At 41.7% G+C, this 27038-nt stretch overlaps 1 protein-coding gene across 2 annotated transcripts in view; it reads right to left on the bottom strand.

The window, feature by feature from the left end:
• hdac11 (histone deacetylase 11) overlaps nucleotides 1-24861 on the bottom strand; it is a 118931-nt gene extending 94070 nt beyond the window's left edge. Inside the window, exons 1-4 of one of the 2 annotated variants that reach the window (XM_063068132.1) lie at nucleotides 24568-24861; nucleotides 7128-7196; nucleotides 6518-6666; nucleotides 5501-5601 (exon numbers count right to left, since the gene is read on the bottom strand). In XM_063068132.1, the coding sequence (XP_062924202.1) occupies nucleotides 5501-5601; nucleotides 6518-6666; nucleotides 7128-7162 (285 nt within the window). In that variant the 5' untranslated portion in view covers nucleotides 7163-7196; nucleotides 24568-24861. The remainder of the gene's footprint in view (nucleotides 1-5500; nucleotides 5602-6517; nucleotides 6667-7127; nucleotides 7197-24567) is intronic. The other variant, XM_063068131.1, reaches the window with a different exon arrangement.
• Between the last annotated feature and the right edge of the window lie 2177 nt (nucleotides 24862-27038).

Raw genomic sequence — 27038 nt, forward strand, 5'->3', positions numbered from 1 at the left:
CAAGTAGCAAATGATTCTATGCAGCTTTTAAACTCATTTTCAGTTACTGTGTTTTTTATTTTAATTATTTTATACCTTATTTTAGATGTTTATCAAATTTCATCACACGCCTTCAAAACGCAGGAGTAATTAACACCCAGAACATCTATTCCAACTAAAACAGAAACATCAAGCCTCTGACATTTGGTCGCATGATTTTCATTTTTCTCAGAACAGAACTATGTTTAACATTAACACCTCATATCATATCTTGGTAAAATTACAGATTATTTCTATTTGTGAAAAAAGCAGCAAAAACTCACAGAAGTAAAGCAAAAATTTTGCAGCATGGCAATTGATTGGTGATTCTTTCAGTAAGTGCATTGCCTAATGTTCTAATGTGTCATTTAGATCAACACGCCCAAAATATCGTCCCCAAGAGGGTGCAGAGGAGATTTACCAGGATGCTGCCTGGATTAGAAAGCACGAGGATAAGTTGAGGGAGCTAGGGCTTTTCTCATTGGAGCGAAGAAAGATGAGAGGTGATATGACTGAGGTCTACAAGATGATAAGAGCTATCAAGTGCACACCCAGAGACTTTTCCTCAAGGTAGAAATGGCTAATACAAAGGGGCATAACTTTAAGGTGAATTGAGAAAAGTATAGAGGGTTGTCAGATTTCTGACCCCCCCCCTCAACACACACACACACACACACACACACACACACACACACGCACAGTAATGGGCGTGTGGAACGCACTGCTAAGGGTGGTGGTACAGACAGATACATTAGAGACATTTAAGAAACTCTTAGATAGGTACATGGATAACTGAAAAATTAAGAGTTATGTGGGAGGGATTGGAGTAGGTTAAAAGATCAGCACAACATCGTAGGCCAAAGGGCCTGTATAGTGATGTAATGTTCTATGTTCCTTATCTTTATCAAATTTCCTGATCTTACATACAGTGACAGGGCTCTGCAAGTGAGAAATGGCTCTAAGGGCTTCAGCTGAAATTCACAAACTCTTTCCAAAAACAACAGTGAAACAGACCCCAAGTCTGCATTTGACAATAACAGTGGAAATGCTGACTAACACTTAGAGAGAACCTCTGCGCTTAAGAACTTTTCCATCCACTTGAACATTAAAAGTGAAAGGACAGAATTAACAATGAGGAAGATCAGAGGGACCCAGAAAAATTGCAACATAAATGGAGACTGTTCAGTTCATGTACATGCCAGTGCTTTGCAAGAGCACTCTATCTGGCCCCTCTTCCCCTGTAGCCCTGCAATTCTGTCCTCTCAAGTATTTCTCCAGCTTCTCGTTTTAAACTTTATGACTGAATCTGCCTCAGCTACCCTCCCTGGCAACATATTTCACATCCTAACCACTTACTCTCCAAAGGAATTTTATCAGGTCACTTTTGCCATTCACCTTCTTTCAATTACCCCGGTTCTTCTCCCAATACCAATGATTCCTCTCTATCCGCTCTACCTAAATCTTTCATGATCTTAAAAACCTCACAGGATTCCCTGTTAGCCTCCTCTGTCCAAGGGCAGCAACCTTGGTTTCTCATTCCTCACCTCCTGAATCATTCAGTAAATTTCTTTTCTATTGTCCTGAAGGCTTTCACCTTTCCTGTAGCATATTTAATTACTTTCCGGTTGCTATTGAACCAAACTTATAACGATTCATCATGCATGTATGTATAAAGCTCAGGATGCTACAAATTTATAAATCACCTTCTCAATCTGGCCTGCAGCTTTCCATTTTAATGCACATGTACTCTCATATCTCTGTTTCTGTTCCTCTTATCAGATGTAACACATTTTTTTCTGCAGGATTTTTTTCTTAAAATTCTTCAGCCTGTCTATATCCTTTATTCCAATCTTCCTCATTGTCTGCTATGCTTCAAAGTTTTGTGAAATTTGCAGGGGGGGGGAGTGGGGAGAGAGGGGTAAGACACATGGGGCTCACGATGCCTATTGTGCAGCCTAGTATGATGAAGTGTTGGAAGCAATGAATCGGAGAGCAACTGCTCAACTGCCGTATATTCAATTCCACCATGTTCAAAGTTCAAAACGCATGCAGTACACAACCCTGAGATTCATCTTCCCACAGAGTCACAAAACAAAGAAAACCATGGAACCTGTTCAAAGAAAACATCAAACACCCAAATGCACAAAAAAAAGAACAAATTGTGTAAATGGTGTGGTTTATGGTCCTGAACTTAAACCCATTACTACTACCGGGACATTGGCTGCCAACAACAGCCCAACAAGTCTTCTGTCCTCAGCCAGTCTTTCAAGTAGTGGTCTTATTGCTCACCCCTGGGAAACACACCTCCAGTCCAAAAAAAAAGGCTGTACCCTTTTTTAATGTCATTTTGCCAGATTTCTATCTATGCTGCAAATCCTTCTAATCCACTGTCTTCAATTTTGATTACAAACTGATTAAATGGGGCATTATCAAATAACTTAAACATGGCAGCCCTAGACTACATCCCCTTCATCAATCTTCTTTGTTACATCAAAATTGTTGACGAAATTAGCTAAACACATGTCACCTTCAATAAATCCATGCTGGTTTTTCCTAATCAATCTACATTTGTCCAAATATTCTGTCCCTGAATATTATTTTCAAAGTTTGGACCATCAAGTTTGAACTGACCATCTTGTAGCTGCTAGACTTAAACATAAACCAATTTTTTTTAAGAGTAAAGCCATAACATATATACTTTCCCAATCCTCAGGCAAAATTATGGCCAATGCCACAGAATTTGTTCCATCGTTCCCCAAATAACATATATTGAACCACATATGGAATGGGTGACTTACCAATATATGTAAACCTTTCTTGAAGTTCTGACTCATCTATCGTTAGCCCATCCAGCAACTCAATCAGAGCATTCTTTGCTGGCAGTCCAGCAGCATTAGCTTCCCTAATAAGGATCAACATATTCAGTATCTCAGCCTCTCACTCAATTGGAAGTCCTCTTTCATGATAGGACACATCTTTTTCTTCACTAATCTTTGCTTACATGCTAATAGGACGTTTTTGGATTTGCTTATATTTGTTGCCTACCTCTTTCTCATTTTCCTTCCCTGATCTTCATTTCCCTTCATATTTTCCCTTTGAACTTTTCACATTCAGCCTGGATTTCAACACCAGTGTAAAATCTGATAGTCCACAGAAGAGATATCAACTGACTGGATCCAAACAGGCTCTGGAACCTTCAAAAACATAGTGAGTTTCATAATTTATTTAAGAAAATATACTGCTCTAGGGCACATGAACACTTTGAACATAATCTTCCATTCTTGATGAAAAAACACAGCAATTCAAACAGCATCTGTGGATACAGAAGGTAGTGCTATAGGTTGAAGACCATTCATCAGAACTAGTTTCAGTTATCATTATAGGGTACAGATTACGACTTAGAAGTTCAGCTTAAGGACCACAAAATTCCACCATGAAACGTCCTAAGCCCAGCTGCAAAAAGAGGAGGGTTAGGAATGGACTAGCAACCCCATCAGTTGAAAAACTGCCCAGGACAGAGCATTCTGGTGAGCTGCTGTCGACAGTTTATATCCCAGTAAGGGTAATGGACAATTTAAGGACTGCATGGTGAAATTGAATACACAACTGTTGAGTGACTACTCTGCAATTTATTAATTCCAACACTTCATCACACAAGGCTCTCCTCATCTGAGAGAAGATGTACTGGCATTGGGGAGGGTTCAGAGGAGGTTCACAAGAATGATTCCGGGAATAAAAGACTTATCATACGAGGAATGTTTGATAGCTCTGGGTCTCCTGCTGGAATTTAGAAGGGGGAGGGATCTCATTGAAACCTTTCGAATGTTGAAAGGCCTAGACAGAGCAGATGTGGCAAGGATGTATCCCATGGTGGGGAAGTCTAGAACAAGAGGGCACAGCCTCAAAATAGAGGGGCATCCATTTAAAACAGAATTTTTTTTAGCCAGAGGGTGGTGAATTTGTGGAATTTGTTACCACAGGCAGCTGTGGAGGCCAGGTTGTTGGATGTATTTAAGGCAGAGATTGGTAGGTTCTTGATTGGACATGGCATCAGAGGTTACAGGGAGAAGGCCAGGAGCTGGGTTGAGGAGGGGAAAATGGATCAGCCATGATTGAATGGTGGGGCAGACTCAATGGGCCAATAGCCTAATTCTGCTCCTATGTCTTATGGTCTAAGAGGGGTATAGTGAACCCAGTGTTTCTCCCCTCACTCTCTTTTCCCATACATGCTGTGGTCATTGTAACGAATAAAACTGCAAATGATGAAACCTTATCTTCCTCTTTCCCCCTTCTATTCTGTCCCTTTCCTCTTTTCTGATGGTGCCTTATTTCCCTAATATTTTGCTTTCTTTTTCACTGCTATACAGGCTTTTACTTTGCTGTCACATTTATCCCAACAACACACTTTTCTCCTTTATTCTCTCTCTAATCCCCAGCTCCCAAACCCATAAACAATTTTTATGATGCTTATGTTTTTTTTTGTGTGGGAAGTAAAAGAAGATTGGGTCTGGAATGAGGGACGGGAGTACCAATGATGTAATGGCAAGTGTAGCACCTGAAGAGCTAGGCAATAAACAGTAAGTAGATTCAAGAGCACAAAGAGATTTGCCAAGCAGTTATTGAAGTGACTCACATTGACCAGGCATATAGTTTAACCACCATCACTTTGTTAAATCGTGCTTCATATGTGACGTATACTACAAAGTTAAAACTAGATGACATTAAAAACAAAAGAGAAAATGTACCCATACTGCAGGATTCAATTTTAAGAGATGGCATAAACAGCACTGAGGCAAAAAAAAGTCACCAGGAGTCCATAAATACATAGCATTTTTGAATTTTAAATTGAATTTTCCTTGATAAAATGCAGTTATGTATCAAATATAGAACTGGCCAATTTGAATTCAATGTTTGATGTTTGCAATTTTAATTTCAGGCGACTAGTAGGTTAATTGTAGATTCTTGATTTCATTTTCAATACAAGGGAAATGAAGAATATTAGATAAATACAGATAAATTGAAGGAATTATATTTATTTAAAAAGACCTCAAGGGAAAAAAAACAGATATTATGTTCTACTGTTCACTGGAACACTGTAAGCTTCTCTCAAGCTTCTCTGAGATTACAAAACAAACACAAAATTAGTTCTATTTTTGGGCTAAAGACAATACTGACCAGGAATAAGAGTTTGTTTTCAGTACATTTTATTTTTCAGAGGCTAGACTCTTCTGATGTCCTGTAAACATTAAGGCAGAATAAAAGAAAACTGAGCACAAAAAAAATCTTTAAAAAGCCATCTCTGTTAATATTTTATTTTTCAAATGCATGAAGTAATATATATATAACCAATAGTTTTTAACGTTTTGGCACATGATAAACACAACAATAAACTGGATATTGATCACTTCAATCTAATTCAAATGGATTGCTTTCAATCCACGCACAAATAAGAAACATGAAGAAAGCACTGAAATCAAGTTACCTTCAGTTTATTGAGATACCGCTTTGAGTGCACAACTAATAGGTCATCTTCCTGTGCTTCTAAGGCTTTTATAATGGTTTCATCCTTTATCATCATCTCTTCTAAAAAGTAAATAAGTATGAGAGATACAAAATGTAATGACTTGCAGAACATTTTTAACAAAAACATGCTTCAAAAATTCATTTAAAGACCGACTCTAACCAAGAGAATTTTATTTCTGTTCTTCTTCCTCTAGAGCAGGGGTCCCAGTCTGGAGTCCATGGACTCCTTGGTTAATGGTATTGATTCCTGTCATTAAAGAAAACTTTGGGCACCCCTGCTCTAAAGAAATATACTCAGTGACCACTTTATTAGGTACACCTGCACAGTAATGCAAGTATCTAACCAGCCAATCGTGTAGCAGCAACTCAGTGCATAAAAGCATGCAGGCAGAGTCAAGAGGTTCAATTGTTCTTCAGTCTAAATATCAGAATGGGGAAGAAATGTGATTGAAGTTACTTTGACCGTGGCATGGTCATTGCTAATAGACAGGTTGCTTTGAGTATTTCAGAAACAGCTGACCTCCTGGCATTTTCACACTCAGCAGTCTCTCGTGTTTACAGAGAATGACGTGAAAAACAAAAAGCATCCAGTGAGCGGTAGTGCTGTGGGCAAAAATGGCTTGTTAATGAGAGAGGTCAGAGGCGAATGGCCAGTCTGGGTCAAGCTGACAGGAAGGTAACACTAACTCAAACAACTTCACTTTACTGCAGTGGTGTGCAAAAGAGCATCCTGAATGCACAAAACATTAAACCTCCAAGTGGTTAGGCTACAGCTGCAGAAAACCACACATATTACACTCCTGTACCTAATAAAGTGGCCTTACAATCATCCACTGTCCTATACTCTCAAATATAAACTTCATTTCAATGTAAAACAATGACAAACAAAATGGAATTTATGCGCAAATTGATTAACTAAAAATTCATCTGATCTGCAAAATACTTCAAACAATAAATTCTTCAAAACAAAGCATACCTTTTAAAAAGTTGACAATTTTCCCCCATTTTCCTGAATCGAAAGGATGAAGTTTTTCCAGGCCCAAGAATGTAATATTGTAATCAGGAGAATATACGATAGGCCATAATGTTGATGGAAAATCAACGTATAGGTTGGTTCTATGTGGCCTTTAAATGGGCAGTAAAATATTAAGGATCAGAAAGATAGATACATATAAAAATATTAACAACTATATTTTTATTAACAATCCACAGACAATTAGGGATTACTGACCAGAAACTTAAGCAATCCTCTCCAGACCAAAATCACCCAATCCCCAAATCAAGGCTGAAAATATGGAGACACCTGCGTTCAATAATAGCAAGTCTAAGGGATGCTAACTGCAAGTAAGTTTTTCATTGCACCTGTGCATATGACGATATATTCAACGTTGATACCTTGAACACAGGACCATCTCACACAGTATAGCTCCTCACAGTATTGTAAACTCACGGCAAATGTAGTTTGTTCAAAAAATATTATTAATATTAACTTAATATTGTTATTGCTAAATGAGTTAATACAAAATTATCATTCATATCCAATTACAAATGTAAATATACCTTGATATTTTTATATTATAACTTACAGCTTGTTTTCCTTTCTGCTTTGTTCCACTGACATCTTCTTTCTTACATGCTTGTTATTTTAATTAATCCTGAAAATAGAAAAAAAACTTTCTTGAAGTTACTAAAAACTGACACCAACCCACACAAGGAAATGTTTCTGCAATGGCTGAGTGCTGAGGGGCTCCCAACCTGGGATCGACTGATCCCTTGCTTAATGGCATTGGTCCATGGCATAAAAAAAGTTTGGGAACCCCTGGCTTAGATTTAAAAAAGGGTCTTAAGGTACATCTTCAAAGGAGGCAGAGATGCAGAAAGCAGTAGGGAAGGATTTCCATTGTCTGGAGCTTCAGCAGCTTATGGCTAAGACACTAGTGTTAGAGTATTTAAAGTTAAGGATGCTCAGAATGCTGATATCTCATAGACATAGGAAAGGACAATGAAGGAGGTTGAGGCCATGGAGAAACATAGAAACATAGAGACATAGAAAATAGGTGCAGGAGTAGGACATTCGGCCCTTCGAGCCTGCACCGCCATTCAGTATGATCATGGCTGATCATCCAACTCATCACCCTGTACCAGCCTTCCCTCCATACCAGCCATCCAGCCATCCCTCCAGATATGGAAACAAGGATGAGAATAGTTAGTCGTGCAGAAATAGAAGCAGGAGTTGAGTACATGTTCCCTTAGAGTTGTTCTACCATTCACTGACCATCTGGTCTTGGGTCTCCACTCTACTTTTGAGACTGAGCTCCATAACGCTCATCTCCACCATGAATCAAACATCTAACTACCTTGATCTTGAATATGTTCATCAGTTTAGTCTCTACAGCACTCTGAATTCCTCATCTCCATTTCAAAATCCAGACCTTTTATTCCGAAATTACTCTCCTTAATTCTACCGTGGGAGAAAATATTTTCTCAGCACTTACATTGTCAAGTGCCCTCAGAATCATGGAACACAGAAGAGTAGAGCAAAGGAAAAGGCCATTCAGCCCACAATGTCTGTGTCCTGATGCCAATTTAAACTGCACATAATCGACACTCCTCCACTGCCCATTCATGCCTCTGTCTAAACATAACTTGAACATTTCAATAAGATCACCCCTCCCCCCATTCTTCTAAATTCCGGAGAGTACAGGCACAATCTGCTCCATCTTCCCTCATAAACAACCCTTCATCCCAGGAATCAACAACTGAACATTCTCTGAACTGTTTCCAATATAAATATATCCCTCCTCAAATATGGAGAGCAAAACTGTTGAGCAATATTCACCAAACGTTGCAAGACTACTTACATGTTTTTGATTCAAGTGCTCTGCGCAGAAGAGACCAACCTTCCTAATTATATACCTGCAGGCTTATTTTACACTTCACTTAAGTGGACTCCCAGATCGCTCGATTGAGCAGTATTCCATTGTCTCTGATAAATGAAGGGAATTTGTTGTGAATTATGTCTCAGGTAGCAGAGTTTCCCATGATCTCATGTTTATGGAGTGGGAGGCGAGACAGCAGAGCATTGAGCAAGTCGAATTTAAGGGAAACAAAGAGGATTGCGGAGAGAAGTGAAAATAGGCAGCTTTCTCTGAGACACTGATGGGATCATTTACTTGGTACTAAACGTAACACCAAGATAATAAACAGCCTGTTTCTTCTTCAGAAAACGCCAAGCAAGAAACAAAATTGATCACTTGGAAATGTATTTACCGAAAAAGAGTGCTTCATTGGCTGTGAAATAATTCAAGACAGCAAGGTTGTGAAAAGCTACTGCTAAATTAGACTTCTTTGTATTACATGCATTTTCTCTTGCACTCTTGGTACTTTCAATTACTCCCATTTGATGGTAGGCTGATGGCACCATAACTGAACAAACAGGAGTCAATCATGTAATTTTGAAAAACATACCCAAGAAATAGTCAATGTTTTCAGGTATATGCTAGCATTGTCGGTGTACAGCTTGGTCAGAATGCTGTTGGTATGAGAGCATGACTGTCAGGATGATGTTAAAGCCTATAAACTTTTGGTACATCAGGACATTTAATGAGCTTATAGAGTGAGTTATATTTACTGCTTTGGTGAGAATCTCAGCAGTAGACCAAGATGGAAGACATTTAGAAGTATACAGATGCAAATCACCCTTTTCTTATGCACATGATTACTGAACTATGCCATTGTTGCGAATACAGTTGGGTAGGGGTATGTGTATGGGTATTTGATCCTCCACAATATTCCGCGTGGGAATTTAAACTGGAGGTGGCAGTGTTTGTTTTTACGAGGTCGAGTTGCGAGCTCGACATCAACCCAGCACGGACAGAGAGCGTGCTCAGGAGCAGTCTGTCACTGGATTGAACCCGGGAACCTCCATTCTCGAGCCTGGCGCTGATCTCACTGCGCCACCAGCCGACTAGTTATTCAGTTATTCACAGAATCTCCATTAAGTCATTAACTACCACTCATATCAGAGTTCACCGCCAAGAAGGCCCACCAGCGCCTTTACTTCCTGAGAAAACTAAAGAAATTTGGCCTGTCCCGTAAAACACTCACTAATTTTTATAGATGCACCATAGAAAGCATTCTTCTAGGGTGCATCACAACCTGGTATGGAAGTTGTCCTGTCCAAGACCGAAAGAAGCTGCAGAAGATCGTGAACACGGCACAGCACATCACACAAACTAATCTTCCTTCCTTGGACTCACTTTACACCGCACGCTGTCGGAGCAGTGCTGCTAGGATAATCAAGGACACGACCCACCCAGCCAACACACTTTTCGTCCCTCTTCCCTCCGGGAGAAGGCTCAGGAGCTTGAAGACTCGTATGGCCAGATTTGGGAACAGCTTCTTTCCAATTGTCATAAGACTGCTGAACAGATCCTGACCCAGATCTGGGCCGTACCCTCCAAATATCCGGACCTGCCTCTCGGTTTTTTTCATACCGTACTTTCCATTATTCTATTTTCTATTTATGATTTATAATTTAAAATTTTAATATTTACTCATTTTTACTATTTTAAATATTTTTAGTATTTAATATTTGTAATTCAGGGAGTGGGAAGCGCAGAATCAAATATCACTGTGATGATTGTATGTTCTAGTATCAATTGTTTGGGACAATAAAGTATAAAGTATCAAGGAAGGGAAGGATTGCAAATTTTTGATCTGATGCATTCTTTATGGAATTAGCATATATTTAACCTTGTTGTAGTTTTACCAGGTTTGTGCCTCATTTTAAGAGTTGTGCTTGCTGCACTCTTTTGCAATCCACACTAAGTAGTGGTTGGTCCATGGACTTCATGGTGATAGTAGAGTGAAGAAAGTGTAGGCTTCAAGAATACTGACAGATAATTGTGTTACTAACCAAAACTAGATTACATGATCAAGTTACAATCTTGAGATTTGGCAGAAAAGTTAACTGCTAGGGGCAAAAAAAAATCAGGTTAGACAACTTTAGTGGAAAGAAAAATAACTTTTCAGGTCAAAGATCCCTCCCAGTTAACTTTGTTTCTCCATCTAATGATACTCCCTGACTAGGGTTACCGGCACTTTTTTTGCATGTGTGATTTTCAGCAAGTCAAGTCGTCACTTTTTATTGTCATTTCAACCGTAACTGCTGCTGCCGTGCACAGTAAAAATGGGACGTCGTTTTTCAGGACCATGGTGCTACATGAAACAATACAAAAACTACACTGAACTACGTAAAACAACACAAACACTATACTAGACTACAGACCTACCCAGGACTGCATAAAATGCACAAAACAGTGCAGGCATTACAATAAATAAACAAGACAATAAGCACAGTAGAGGGCAGTAGGTTGGTGTCAGTCCAGGCTCTGGGTATTGAGGAGTCTGATGGCTTGGGGGAAGAAACTGTTACATAGTCTGGTCGTGAGAGCCCGAATGCTTTGGTGCCTTTTGCCAGATGGCAGGAGGGAGAAGAGTTTGTATGAGGGGTGCGTGGGATCCTTCATAATGCTGTTTGCCTTACAGATGCAGCGTGTGGTGTAAATGTCTGTAATGGCGGGAAGAGAGACCCCAATGACCTTCTCAGCTGACCTCACTATCCACTGCAGGGTCTTGCGATCCGAGATGGTGCAATTTCCGAACCAGGCAGTGATGCAGCTGCTCAGGATGCTCTCAATACAACCTCTGTAGAATGTGGTGAGGATGGTGGGGTGGGAGATGAACTTTTCTCACTGAGGCACAAGAACAGTTTTGAAAACATCTCATGCAGAACTGAACATAAGAAATTATAGCAGTAGACTATTTGGCCCTTCTTGCCTGTTCTGCCATTCAATAAGATCACTACTGATCATTTGGCCCAGTGCCACTTCACTGACCCCCACCCCCTGCACTGACCTCACATTCTTTGCTTCTTATAATATCTAAAAATATATTGGACACTCAGCTACTGAGCCTCCAATGCCCCAGGGAGGAAATATTTCTTATTTCTGCCAAAAACAGTAAAATCTTGTGAATAATTCTCCATCTCCCCTGCCAATATTCCAAAGAAACTACGCATTTTTAAGAGATTGCTTCTCATTCTTCCAAAATGGAGTATAGGGCCAGTTTGCTATCTTCACAACAACTATGTAATGATCAAAGAATGTCATAATCCTATAAAATTAGTGTCTGATCTTAAGATCAAGTAACTGATCTGAAATTCGTTGTACTGGCTCTCATGTTGCTACTAGTGTAATAAGTAGTGGTGTTACCAAACTTCCAATGTTCAGGGTGCTCCTGCTTTCCTGAACCATTTTGTCTAGAATGCTGATGAATTATAATGACCATAAGACCATAAGACAAAGGAGCAGAAGTAGGCCATTCGGCCCATCGAGTCTGCGCCGCCATTTTATCATGAGCTGATCCATTTTATCCTATTTAGTCCCCCTGCCCCGCCTTCTCACCATAACCTTTGATGCCCTGGCTACTCAGATACCTATCAATCTCTGCCTTAAAGACACCCAATGACTTGGCCTCCACTGCTGCCCGTGGCAACAAATTCCATAGATTCACCACCCTCTGACTAAAAAAATTTTTTCGCATTTCTGTTCTGAAAGGGCGCCCTTCAATCCTGAAGTCATGCCCTCTCGTACTAGACTCCCCCATCATGGGAAACAACTTTGCCACATCCACTCTGTCCATGCCTTTTAACATTCAAAATGTTTCTATGAGGTCTCCCCTCATTCTTCTAAACTCCAAGGAATACAGTCCAAGAGCAGACAAACGTTCCTCATATGTTAACCCTCTCATTCCCGGAATCATTCTAGTGAATCTTCTCTGTACCCTCTCCAACGTCAGCACATCCTTTCTTAAATAAGGAGAACAAAACTGCCCACAGTACTCCAAGTGAGGTCTCACCAGCGCCTTATACAGCCTCAACATCACATCCCTGCTCCTATACTCTATTCCTCTAGAAATGAATGCCAACATTGCATTCGCCTTCTTCACTACCGACTCAACCTGGAGGTTAACTTTAAGGGAATCCTGTACGAGGACTCCCAAGTCCCGTTGCATCTCAGAACTTTGAATTCTTTCCCCATTTAAATAATAGTCTGCCCGTTTATTTTTTCTGCCAAAGTGCATAACCATACACTTTCCAACATTGTACTTCATTTGCCACTTCTCTGCCCATTCTTCCAATCTATCCAAGTCTCTCTGCAGACTCTCCGTTTCCTCAGCACTACCGGCCCCTCCACCTATCTTCGTATCGTCAGCAAACTTAGCCACAAAGCCATCTATTCCATAATCCAAATCGTTGATGTACAATGTAAAAAGAAGTGGCCCCAACACTGATCCCTGTGGAACACCACTGGTAACTGGCAGCCAACCTGAATAGGATCCCTTTATTCCCACTCTCTGTTTCCTGCCAATCAGCCAACGCTCTATCCACGTATGTAACTTTCCTGTAATTCCATGGGCTCTTATCTTGTTAAGCAGCCTCATGTGTGGCACCTTGTCAAAGGCCTTCTGAAAATCCAAATGTACAACATCCACTGCATCTCCCTTGTCTAGCCTACTGGTAATTTCCTCAAAAAATTGTAATAGGTTTGTCAGGCAGGATTTTCCTTTAAGGATCTGCCTATTTTGTCAAATGCCTCCAGGTACTCTGTAACCTCATCCTTGACAATCGACTCCAACAACTTCCCAACCACCGACGTCAAGCTAACAGGTCTATAATTTCCTTTTTGCTTCCTTGCCCCCTTCTTAAATAGCGGAGTGACATTTGCAATCTTCCAGTCCTCCAGAACTATGCCAGAATCTATCGACTTTTGAAAGATCATCGCTAATGCCTCCGCAATCTCCACAGCTACTTCCTTCAGAACACGAGGGTGCATTCCATCTGGTCCAGGAGATTTATCGACCTTTAGCCTATTCAGCTTCCTGAGTATTTTCTCTATCGTAATTGTGACCGCGCACACTTCTCTTCCCTGCCACCCTTGAGTGTCCGGTATACTGCTGATGTCTTCCTCAGTGAAGACTGATGCAAAATACTTGTTCAGTTCCTCTGCCATCTCCTCATCTCCCATTACAATTTCTCCAGTATCATTTTCTATCGGTCCTATATCTACTCTCACCTGTCTTTTACTCTATATATACTTGAAAAAGCTTTTAGTATCCTCTTCGATATTATTTGCCAGTTTCCTTTCATAGTTAATCTTTTCTCTCTTAATGACCTTCTTGGTTTCCTTTTGTAAGGTTTTAAAGACTTCCCAATCCTCTGTCTTCCCACTAATTTTTGCTTCCTTGTATGCCCTCTCCTTAGCTTTAACTTTGGCTTTGACTTCTCTTGTCAACCACGGTTGCATCCTTTTTCCACTCGAAAATTTCTTCTTTTTTGGAATATACCTTTCTTGCACATTCCTCATTTCTCGCATAAACTCCAGCCACTGCTGCTCTGCCGTCTTTCCCACCAGTGTCTCTTTCCAGTCAACTTTGGCCAGTTCCTCTCTCATGCCACTGTAGTTTCCTTTACTCCACTGAAACACCGACACATCACATTTCGGTTTCTCTTTTTCTAATTTCACAGTGAACTCAATCATGTTATGATCACTGCCTCCTAAGGGTTCCTTCACCTCAATCTCTCCAATCACCTCCGGTTCATTACACAATACCCAATCCAGTACAGCCGATCCCTTAGTGGGCTCAACAACAAGCTGTTCTAAAAAGCCATCTCGCAGACATTCTACAAATTCTCTCTCTTGAGATCCAGTGCCGACCTGATTTTTCCAATCTACTCGCATATTAAAATCCCCCACAATTATCATAACACTGCCCTTCTGACAAGCCTTTTCTATTTCCAGTTGTAATTTGTAGTCCACATCCCTGCAGCTGTTTGGAGGCCTATAAATAACTGCCATCAGGGTCCTTTTACCCCTGCTATTTCTTAGCTCAACCCATAAAGATTCTGCACCTTCCGATCCTTTATCACCTCTTTCTAATGATTTAATATCATTTCTTACCAATAAAGCCATGCCTCCCCCTCTGCCTACCTTCCTATCCTTCCGATACACCGTGTATCCTTAGACGTTCAGCTCCCAGAGACATGCATCCTTTAGCCAGGTCTCAGTGATGGCCACAATATCATACCTGCCAATCTGTAGCTGTACAACAAGATCATCCACCTTATTTCTTATGCTGCGTGCATTTAAGTACAACACCTTAAGACCAGTATTTGATACTTTTTGCTTTGATTTCACTGCAACTTTATTGCACTGCAACTCATCCCAATGGCTACACATTTGCCCCATCACCTGCCTGTCTTTCCTGACATCTTTACTGCTCACTATCTTAGATTTATTTTTGTTTTCCCCTTCCTCCGCTCTATAATTCCGGTTCCCATCCCCCTGCCAAATTAGTTTAAACCCTCCCTAACAGCTCTATTAAACTCTCCCGCCAGGATATTGGTCCCCTTCGGGTTCAGGTGTAACCTGTCCTTTTTGAACAGGTCATACTTCCCCCAGAAGAGATCCCAATTATTCAAGAATCTGAAGCCCTGCCCCCTACGCCAGTCTCTCAGCCAGGCATTCATCTGCCTGATCCGATTACTCTTGCCCTCGCTAGCACGTGGCACAGGTAGCAATCCCGAGATTACTACCCTGGAGGTCCTGCTTCTCAGCTTCCTTCCCTACTCCTGGAAATCTCTCTTCAGGACCTCCTCCTTTGTCCTATCTATGTCATTGGTACCAACATGTACCAAGACAACTGGCTGCTCACCCCCCCCCCTTTAGAATATTCAGGACCCGATCCGAGACATCCCGTACCCTGGCACCTGGGAGGCAACACACCATGCGGGTATCTCTGTCAGGCTCACAGAATCTCCTGTGTGTTCCCCTGACTATGGAATCCCCCACGACTACCGCATTTCTCTTCACCCTCCTTCTCTCCTGCACAACAGCGCCAGGCTCAGTGCCAGAGACCCGGTCACCGTGGGCGTCCCCCACCAGGTCATCCCCCTCAACAGCATCCAGAACAAGATATTTGTTGCTGAGGGGGACAGCCATAGGGGTGCTTTCCACTATCCGGGCATTTCCCTTCCCTCTCTTGCCAGTGACCCAGTGTTCTGACTCCTGTAGCCTAGGGATGACTACCTCCCTGTAGCTCCTGTCTATCACCTCTTCACTTTCCCTAATAAGCAGTAGGTCATCAAGCTGCAGCTGCAGATCCCTAACACGGTCTCTGAGGAGCTGCAACTCGGTGCACCTGGCGCAGATGTGGCCATCAGGGAGGCTGGAAGTCTCCCAGGATTCCCACATCTGACACCCTGAACAAAGCACTAACCCTGCAGGCATGCTATCTAATTCTACACGAATGAAACAGGAAAAATGTGTCTACTCACCCACTTACCTTGCCAAACAGACAAACTTTTTAAAGTTTCAACCCATCTAATCCATGCCGAACCATTAATCTGCCTAGATCTTGACTTGCACCTGCACCATCCATACCCTTTCCATCTATATACCTACACAAATTTCCCTTAAATGTCAAAATCGACTCCAGATCCACCACTTGTGCAGCAGCTCGTTCCACACTCTCATCACCTTCTGAGTGAAGATCCCCCTCATGTTCCCCTTAAACATTTCACCTTTCACCCTTAACCCATAACCTCTAGTTGTAGTCTCACACCTCAGTGGAAAAAGCCTGCTTGCATTTACCCTATCTTTCCCCTCATAATTTAGTATACCTCTCTCAAAACTCCCCTCAATTTTCTACATTCTAGGGAATAAAGTCCTAACCAATTCAATCTTTCCCTATAACTTGGGACCTCAAGTCCCAGCAATATCCTTGTAAATTTTCTGTGCCTCTTTCAACTTTATTTATCTCTCTCCTGTGGGTAGGTGATCAAAACTGCACACAGTACTCCAAATTAGGTCTCACCAATGTTTTATACAATTTCAGCATAACTCCTGTACTCAATACTTTGATTTATGAAGGCCAATGTGTCCTTATGACCCTATCTGTCTGTGACGCCACTCTCAAGAAATTGTCTATCTATATTCCCAGATCCTTCTGTTCTACCGCACTCCTCAGTGCCCTACCGTTCACCCTGGTTAGTTCTTTCAACACCTCACACTTGTCTGTAATAAATTCCATCTGCCATTTTTAAATCCATTCTTCCAGCTGGTCCAGATTGCGCTGCAAGCCACAATAGCCTTCCTTGCTGTCCACTACACCCCCATTCTTGGTATCATCTGCAAATCTGCTGAACCAGTTCACCACATTATCATCCAGAACATTGACATAGATGACAAGCAACTACAGACTCAGCACCGATCCCTGCAACACACCACTAGTCACATGTCTCCAGACAGAGAGCCAATCAACTACTACTACTCTCTGGCTTCTCCCGTGAAGCCAACATCTAATCCAATTTACTACCTCATCTTGAATGCCAAGCCGCTGAACCTTCTTGACCAACTTCCCACGCAGGACTTTGTCAAAGGTTTTGCTAAAGTCTATGTAGACAACGTCCACTATCCTGCCTTCATCAACTTTCCTGGTACTAGAAGATTGGTTAGACACAATATACCAAGAAAAGAGTCATGTTGACTAACCCTAATCAGACCCTATTTATCCAGATATATATACAGTATATCTGGTCTCTTAGAACGCCTTCCAATTACATTCACACCGCTGATGTCAGGCTCACCATTTCCTGGCTTATTCTTAAAACCTTTCTTAAACAACTGAACAATGTCAGCTGTGCACCAATCCACTGGCACTTCACGCATGGCTAAGGATGTTTTAAATATCTGTGCTAGAGCCTCTTTAATTGTTGCACTAGCCTCCCGCAGGGTCTAAGGAAGCACCTTGTCAGACACTGGAGATTTATCAGCTTTAATTTGCCTCAAGACAGCAAACACTTCCCCCCCCCCCCCCATATGTATAGTTCCATGACCTCCCTGCTGCATTTCTTGACATCTACAGACACTGTCCGTCTCCCAAATAAATACGGATGCAAAAAAATCCATTTAAGATCTCCCCCACCTCTTTCAGTTCCACACATTGATTACCACTCTGATCTTCCAGCGGACCAAATCTGTCCCTTGCTATCCTTTTGCTCTTAATACATTTGTGTAGAAGCCCCTAGGGTTCTGCTTCACCTATCTGCTGCAGCAACCTCATGCCTTCTTTTAGACCACCTGCATTTCTGCAACTCAAGTATTTCATTTGTTCCTGCCTGTCTATACCTGCTATGCATCCCTTTTTTTCTTAACCAAGGCCTCCATATCTCTCAAAAACCATGGTTCCATAAACCTTATCCTTGCCTTTTACTCTAACATACAAACTCTGTACTCTCAAAACTCTCCCTTTTGAAGGCCTCCCACTTACCAAGAGCACCCTTGCCAGAAAATAGTCTGTCCCAATTCACACTTGCCAGACTCTTTCTGATACCATCTCCAACTTGGAATCTCATCCCAAGGACCAGACCTATCCTTTTCCATAATTGCCTTGAAATTATGATTTCTAGAAGTTTATGACACAAATCTTCTGTCTCATTCCCTAATAGGAGATCCAGTATCACCTTCTCTGTAGTTGGGACTTCAATGTCCTGATTAAGGAAACTTTCCTGAACACACTTGACAAATTCGTTACCATCTAATCCTTTTACAGTATGGGAGCCCCAGTCAATATGTGGGAAGTTAAAATCACCTACTATAACAACCTTATGTTTCTTGCAGCAGTCTGCAACCTCTGTACAAATTTGCTCCTCTAAATGCCGCAGATTGCTGGGTGTTCTACAATATAATCCTGTTAACATGGTTGTACCTTTCTTATACGTTAGTTCTAGCCATAAAGCCTCACTGGATTAGCGCTCCAGTCTGTCCTAACTGAGCACTGCCACGAGTAATGCCACCTCCCTTCCTTTAATGCCTCCAACTCTATGATGCCTTAAACACAAACTCCAGAACATAGAGCTGCCAGTGCTGCCCTTCCTGCATCCAAGTCTCACTAATGGCTACAGTATCATAATTCTACATGCTGATCCATGCTCCAATCTCATCGGCCTTTCCTACAGTACTCCTTGCATTGAAATATATACAGCTCACAACATTAGTCCCAACATGCTCAACATTTTGATTCCTAACCTTGTATGTAAGCTTACCATCTTTCTCCACAGCCACCCCACCCCTTGTTCTAGCATTCTGGGTCCCATCCCTTTGCAGCTCGAGTTTTAATCATGCAACACTTGCAAACCTTCCCACTAGTCCCCTTCCAGTTCAGGGACCAACCGTCCCTTCTGTACAGGTCCTATCTTCCCTGGAAGAGAGCCCAATGATCCAGAAATCTGATGTCCTCCCTCCTGCACCAACTCCTTAGATGAGATTCTGAGATCACAGTCTGTCCTTTAACATAGCAGCTAATTCACTGAAACACACACTGGAAAAGCTGGAGGAACTCAGCAGGTGAAGCAGTGGCTATGGAAAAGGGTACAGTCAACATTTTGGGTCAAGACCCTTCATCAGGACTGGAGCAAAAAGGATGAGGAGTCGGAGTAAGAAGGTGGGGCAAGGGGAGGAAGAACCACAAGGCAATAGGTAAAACCAGGAGAAGGGGGATGAGGGAGGGGTGAAATAAAGAGCTGGGAAGTTGATTGGTGAAAGACAGACAAGGCTGGAGAAGGGGGAATCTGACAGGAAAAGACTGAAGGTCATGGAAGAAAGTGAAAGGAGAGGAACACCAGAGGGAAGTGAGGGGCAGTTAAGTAGATAGGGTGAGAGAGGGAAATGGGAATGGAGAATGGTGAAGGGGGGGGAGGGGGCATTTCCAGAAGTTTGAGAAATCAGCGTTCGTACCATCAGGCTGGAAGCTACCCAGAAGGTGCCCCTCCAACCTAAGTATGGCCTCATCGTGACAGTAGAGGAGGCCATGGACTGACATGTCAGAATGGGAAGTGGAATTAAAATGGGTCTTCACTGGGAGATCCTGCTTTTTCTGGTGGATAGAGTGTAGGTGCTCGGTGAAGCAGTCTCCCAATCTATATCAGGTCTCACTGATATACAGGAGGCCACACCGGGACCACCAGATACAGTGGATGACCACAGTTTCATAAGCGAAGTTTTGCCTCATCCGGAAGGACTGAATGGGGCCCTGAATGGTAGTGAGGGAGGAGGTGCTTGGGCATGAGTAGCACTTGTTCCACTTGCATGGATAAATGCCAGGAGGGAGATCAGTGGGTAGGGACGAATGGACAAGGGAATCATGTAGGGAGTGATCCCGACAGAAAGCAGAAATTTGGAGGAGTGGGGGAAGGAAAGTTGTGCTTGGCGGTGGGATCCCGTTGGAGATAGTGAAAGTTACAGAGAATTATGTGCTGGACTTGGAGGCTGATCATGTGGTAGGTGAGGACAAGAGGAACCCTATCCCTGGTGGGATGGCAGGAGGATGGGACTCATTATGGCCTCCTGTATATCGGTGAGACACTAGTATAAGGCACTAGTTATACTATCAGCTGGCACTGAGTAAGTCACATTATCTGCATATTTGACATCAGATTCTATTCTGAGATCTGCCATGGCGCGAGATTACTGGGTGGCTCGAAGGCAAATGGGACCAGCTCATACAGATATCTCGGCCAGCATGGATAAGATAGGCTGAAAGGTCTGTTTCTGTGGTATATGACTCGAAGTTTCAAAGGTATGCTCAATGCTTGAAGAATTGTAGCATTCATATTTATTCCTGGGAATATCTGGCCCATAACCACTCAAGGTGGAGAAAGAGTATTCCAAATGGGGTCCATGGACCAAGAGCACAGAGGCAGAAATAACAGAAATAGTGGACAATGTCGCAAGTTACCCATCCACCTGCCCAGTCACCCATCAACTGCCATCTTCTGGAGAGTCTGCTGCTTCTACATTGACTTCATAAGACACATCAAGCCACAACACTAAAGTGCTATGCCTAAGAGCCTAAGTCAAATTAAATTCATTATCAAACTTCTATATGTCACCATATGGTGCATCGAGATTCATTTTCTTGCAGACCTTCACAGAACAACAAAGAAATACAACAGAATCAATGAAAAACTACACACACAGATTGATAAACAACCAAGGTACAAAAGAAGGCAAAACGTGATAAATAACTAAATAAATAACACTGAGAACGTGAGTTGTCGAATACTTGAAAGTTCTGAGTTGAGGTGAGTGAAGTTATCCACACTGGTTCAAGGGCCTGATAGTTGTAGGGTAATAACTTTTCCTGAACCTGGTGGTGTGGGACCCAAGGCTCCTGTACATCCATCCCAATGGCAGCAGTAAGAAGACAGCATGGCCTGGATGGTAGGGGCCTGTGATGATGCTTCCAGATGTGCTTTGCCTGTGATGGACTGGGCTGTGTCCACCACTTTTTGTAGGATTCTCCATTTTTGGGCATTAGTGTTTCCACGATGCAACCAGTATGTACGCAAATGGTTAAGAGGTTGATTTCCCTAGGGTTAACTGAGCTTCAACAATGCTTTGAGAGCATCCCTTTATCTATTCACCTAGTAATCTCTTCACCAGGCAGAACCCAGAATAGAGTGCCTAATATCAGTCATGCAAATGTTGCAGCCTACACAATGTAACCAGGGCAATGATAACAGCTTTAGTTTTATTCTTATGACAGTTTATTGTAGAAATTTGATAGACGAGTAGCTTGTTAAACCAGTTACAAAAATGGACCACACTGGCATGGGATTGGAGTTTCATGTATGCCAAATCAGGCAAATTCCATTCCCTGGAGGACACCACAGCCACAGTGGGTTTAAACAATCTGGAACTCTCATAATTGTCAAAACTGATAGTATCTTTTCATCCAGGCAAAAATTTAATCTCTCCAGTCACCATGTTCAGATCTGAACTCAATGATTCCAATCCAGATCAACTGACCTCCAAAAAAATCTGAAATTTAAGTTATTGTTTCCTTTCAATCTGTGAAATAGCAAATGAATTGACTGGACTACAGCATAGTAAAAGATAGCTATGTCACATTCCTGGACAACAGGGTCAGGTCCTTAACTTGTTCTGGACGTAGCCAGTGCCATTTATTGCATTACATTCAGAAAATGCATGTTTGTTGAAATCTTGCCCCTGAAATTATTGAGTTCTGCAGTTAGATTAACTGAAATCTATGGCTTTAATGTGAATTACAATTTTAATAGTTAATTTCAACGGTTGGTATATAACTCATTAAACTCTGGCTTTCGTACTGCCTATGTAATCAACTGACTCCAATATTCTTCTAAGAATCATACTTTGTTGAAGGGATCAATGCAAAAGTAGCAATACAAAAAAGGTATCAATCCAAAATGGTCCCCCAAAACTTGCCAAAAAGGTAACTAAGTTAATTTGTTTCCATTCTTGAAAACAAAATTGAAGCTAATTAACCTTGTTACCATATTAGTAATTTTCTCATACAGATTGAACACCACTTATCTCAAATGCTTGGGACCAGAAGTGTTTCAGATTCCAATTTTTTTCCTGGAGTTTGGAATATCTGCATCTATATAATGAGATAACTTGGGAATGAGACCCAACTCTAAAAATAAAATCCATTTACATTAGGTATACAGAAGGTAGTTTTGCACAATATTTTTTAAAATTTTGTGCATGGAAATTGTGTACCTTGAACCATCAGAAAGGTAAACTATCACTACCTTGGCCACCCAGTCAGTGGTTGTTTGGCATTGCCATCATTCCCTACTCTGAATTTACGTGCTACCAGTAAGCAAAGTTTGTCTTACAGTTGTTCACCACGCATATATACTGATGCAGCTGTTCAGTGTGTTAGATTTTCATCAGCGACAATCTTGGCAAACTCAATGAATTTCTCTGCTGCTTCATGATCAATAGATGCTTTATAACTACAAATCTTTAAAAACTTAATGCTGCGCTTCTTCTTAAACTTCTGCAACCAGCCTGCAGAAGATTGATAATTACCTTTCAATTTTCAGTTCGTTGTGATAGATTTTTTACTTGTTTCACGATCAGCATAGAACACAGATGAATCCACTCTTTCTATACACGCTCGAGATCTTCCTGTTTCATTTTATGCAGTGTTTTTCTATTTTTCATTAACTTCTGTTCATTACATATCAGGTCACTTCTCAGAACTGTCTGTGGTGCACAGAGACCCGTGCATCATCTGGGAACCTCTGCAGTGCTTTGTGGAAATTTGCCATTTGTGGGAATTTGTGGCCTCATGTCAGCAGCCAAAAAAAAATTCTCATTTTGGAGGTTTTCAGATTTTGGAATTTCAGATAAGGGGTGCACAATCTATGTTAGTGATCCAAATTTGTAAACATCCCAGAGGAATATTGCATACAAATCAAAACAGATAAAATCATACATCACATTTTTATTTTAATCATTGAATTATCACCTGCTTGCCTTATGTTTGAGTGATGTTTATTCAAACACCTCAACCCGGTTTCCCTATGGTCATTTAATTAAAATAAAGTTCACTCAATCTTTTATGAGTTTTTTTAAAAAGTTAACATTTAGCAATTCAGCCAGTTAGTGATTGTCAATGTATATTATATGTCTTATTTAAATACACTTTCATTAGTGACAAGTTTTACATTTCAAATTTAGCACCAAAAAAAGGGTGATAGTTGTGGTCGTGAGCTTCAATTATTAATAAACAATTGTTGACTTCTAAATCTGGTGCAACCTTTTGGAACTCCAAAGTAGTGTTCCATAAAAATATTCCAAAGGCATTCCAGAAATGCACTTTCTTTATGATTAAGCTGTTTACTTCGCCCAGTGTATGTGGAAATTAAAAATCACCCATTGCATTTTCAGGCTGGGCAGACTTCTCAAGTCTCTGGGGGCAACTATAGTGAGAGATGTAAACACTAATTGGAAACAGACCCAACAAGGAAGCCATTCATTTTGTGTAACTATGCCAGATTATTTGAAGGAGCTGTCTGGTTAGTCTCATTCTCCTGCTCTTAACTATATTTGTGTTTTCCTTTACAAATCTCCAGTCAATTTATTTTTTCTCTGCATTTACTCTGAATGATCAGATCAGTTATAACCTTGGGTACTGTGTGTGGTGTGTCTCCACATACACTTTTTAAACTCAATTAGATTCATTCCACACCCCAAAGACATGCAGGTTGGTAGATAAAACTGCTAATAGGGAGTAGGTGGGTGGTACAATCCTCTGTGGTCCTGATGAACAGTCTCGGTCCGAAACCTCGACTGTTTACCCTTTTCCATAGATACTGCCTGTCCTGCTGAGTTTCTCCAGCATTGTGTGTGTTACTTTTGATTTCCAGCATCTTCAGGCTTTCTCTTGTGTGTGAGTGGTAGTATCTGATGGTAATGGGAAGAGAATAAAAATGGGATGTGTAAATGGGTGTTTGGTGTCGGTGTGCTTTACGCTTTATGATTCTAGTTTGGGTAATATTATTTCCTACGACCGATACTGGATCTGTTATCTTTGTTACATTGTATAGTTGCTTATTGCTAACATTCCGTTGGAATATTATTTGTAGCCCAAAAGGTAGCTCCACACTCCATTCTTCCCTCTCTCTCTCTCGTGTTTATTTAAATGTTTTCAATCGTCCCATTAAGTGCCAAGCCTCCCGACAGCACAACTACTGCTCGCCCAATACAAGCAAGCACCAACATCATGCCGTATGACATATAAATACCCTAGATATGTACGTTTACACCAAAACAAATATTTATTTCCTATTTTTGAACCATGATCAACATACAAATGTGATTGGAACCAAAGAATTAAAATCATTTGTATTACTGGTCGAATCAAACTATCCTCGATGCTAACAGGTGGCGTCTAAATAGAAAAACTGTCGTGAAGACTACAAATCCCATGATGAATTGCAGCTGGCGTACAAATGCTCGAGTTCAACGCCCCCGTTCGGGATATAAATAACAGACGCTTTACGCAATCAGGGGTAACAACACTTACGGACAAACCTAGGGTGCTCTGAAGTGTATCGGGAGCGCATACCTGTCGGGACTACGCGCTGACATCCACAACAACGGCGGCAATCCGCTCCCGGGCCCTGTCGATTGTAAAATCCCAGCTGGCAGGGCAGACCGGGGGCTCACAGAAGCTGCAAATCCAGTCCGACTTCCCCCCGCCGCGGCTAATTCTGCAGGCGAGGCAGAATCTGCTTCTTACAACACTTCTCCGCTTTCACCTTTGAAAGGTCATACTCTTGCTATTGCGCCTGAAAAGTGAAGGCTGCAGACACGGCGCGCTCTCACCACGCACCGCCTCACGCCGATTGTGCGCAGAGCCAAACGTCACGGAGCCAAGAGCAGAGTTTGCGCTACTCCTGCCTCAGCCGCTCTTCTCGCACAGGGCAGAGCGGAGCGGGGGCGAACTCGGGGAGGAGGGGCACTCCAGTGAAGCTGCAAAGTTGTCACAGAGCACGGCAGGCTGCAGCTTTCCATCACTCCTTTCTGTGATCGAATTTTCCATGCCTAAAGAAAATTATCATAATTGCAACGTGCAGGCAGATTTGGGCAGGTATTACGAAACTATTAATGGTGCAGAAATTACAGGTTCACCAATGACTTCACAAAACTCCTTAAGTCTTCAAGGACGAGGAATTCTGCAGATGCTGGAAATTCAAGCAACACACATCAAAGTTGCTGGTGAATGCAGCAGGCCGCGCAGCATCTCTAGGAAGAGGTACAGTCGACGTTTCAGGCCGTGTCCTGACGAAGGGTCTCGGCCTGAAACGTCGACTGTACCTCTTCCTAGAGATGCTGCCCGGCCTGCTGCGTTCACCAGCAATTTTGATGTGTGTTGCTTAAGTCTGCAAGGATTTCTTTACCCTTAAGTTTTTTTTTATTCTGCTCAAATTTGAAACAGGATGTTCTGCCATTCAGCAAGACCATGGCTGATCCACATATGCCCCATGTCCTTTAATTTCTCTAATATCCAGAAATCTAACCACTGCTTTGAATGTAATATAGAAAAGCTCCAGAACACAAATCGTAAAGACAGAAGAATGCCTTCTAGCCTAAACGCGACATTCTGTGGATGCGATCATTCTTGAGCAACACACAAAATTCTGGGGAATTACAGCAAATCAAGCAGCATCTCTGGAGGGGATTAAACAGTAGATGCTTCTATCCTGTTATATGACTCTTCAATGGTCCTCTTGAATGATAATAGATTGTTGATTGCTCAGTCTAGCTTGATATGACTCTTGCACCCTATTTTCTACCTACAGTGTGCTTTCTCTGATTGTAACACTATATTCTGCACCTGTTACTGGTTTCCCTTTGTGTACTTTTGTTTAGAATGATCTATCTGGAGGGCATTGCAAAATAAATCTTCTCAATGTATTTCACAACTTGCCACAAGAATAAACCATTGACCATTAACTGGGGATTTTCAGCCCTGCAGGGTAAAGAAATCAAAAGATATGCCAACATTTGAAGAAATGTCACCTCATCTCAATCTTAAAGAAAGTATCTCTTACTTTGAGACTCTGATAATTGATTTTGCACTTATTAGGCAGGGGGATCAACTTTCAAGCATTTTTCCCATCTATCTAGTAGAGCTGTAGCGCATGCTGTCAAACATGGAGACAGGTGCTTCGGCCCAACTGGTCAGTACTGACCAGGATGCCCATTCCAAGCTAATTCCACGTTCCAGATTTTACCTATAACCTTCTAAGTCTTTCCTTGCCATGCACCTATCTGACTGACTTTTAGAAGTTTTTAATTGTACCTGGTTCACCACTTCCTCTAACACAGGGGTACCCAAACTTCTTTTATACAAGGGGCCTCTACCATAAACTGAGAGGTCTGTGGACCCCAGGTTGGGAACCCCTGCTCCTACAGATCATTCCACATACACACCATCCTTTGTGTAAAAAAATTGCCCCACAATTTCCCCTCTTACCTTAAACCTATGCCATCTCCCTGACTTTACATTCTTCTCTGAAGCACCTGGACAGTAATGTTAGATATTGTATATCAGCTACGGCTTCACCTTCAATACTATAATTCCTGCAAACTCCTAGACTAGGGAGTTAACATTTCCCTTTGCAACTGGATCTTTGACTGTAATCAATAAGGACAGGCAGCAGCAACACCTCTGCCATGATTATATGAAGCACTGATACACCACAAGGCTGCATTCCCACCCCCCAGCTCTACTGCCTACATATTCATGATTGCATTCTGCTCTTATTCCATACACAAGTTTGCAGGTGATACCACCACAGTGGACCATATCTTCAAATCACAATGACTCTGAATACAGCAAGGAGAGAGAGAGAGCCTCGTGACTTGTTGTCATGACAACAACCTTCCTCTCAGTGTCAGCAAAATGAAATAAATTACCATTGGCTTCAGAAAGATGGGTGATATGCAAGCTCCTGTTTACATCAGTGGTGCTGAGGCTGGGAACAACAAGTTCCTAGCAGTAAACATCACTGATAACCTGTCCTGGTCCGA

This window comes from Mobula hypostoma, chromosome 15, assembly GCF_963921235.1.
Source record: "Mobula hypostoma chromosome 15, sMobHyp1.1, whole genome shotgun sequence".
Taxonomy (NCBI): Eukaryota; Metazoa; Chordata; class Chondrichthyes; order Myliobatiformes; family Myliobatidae; genus Mobula; species Mobula hypostoma.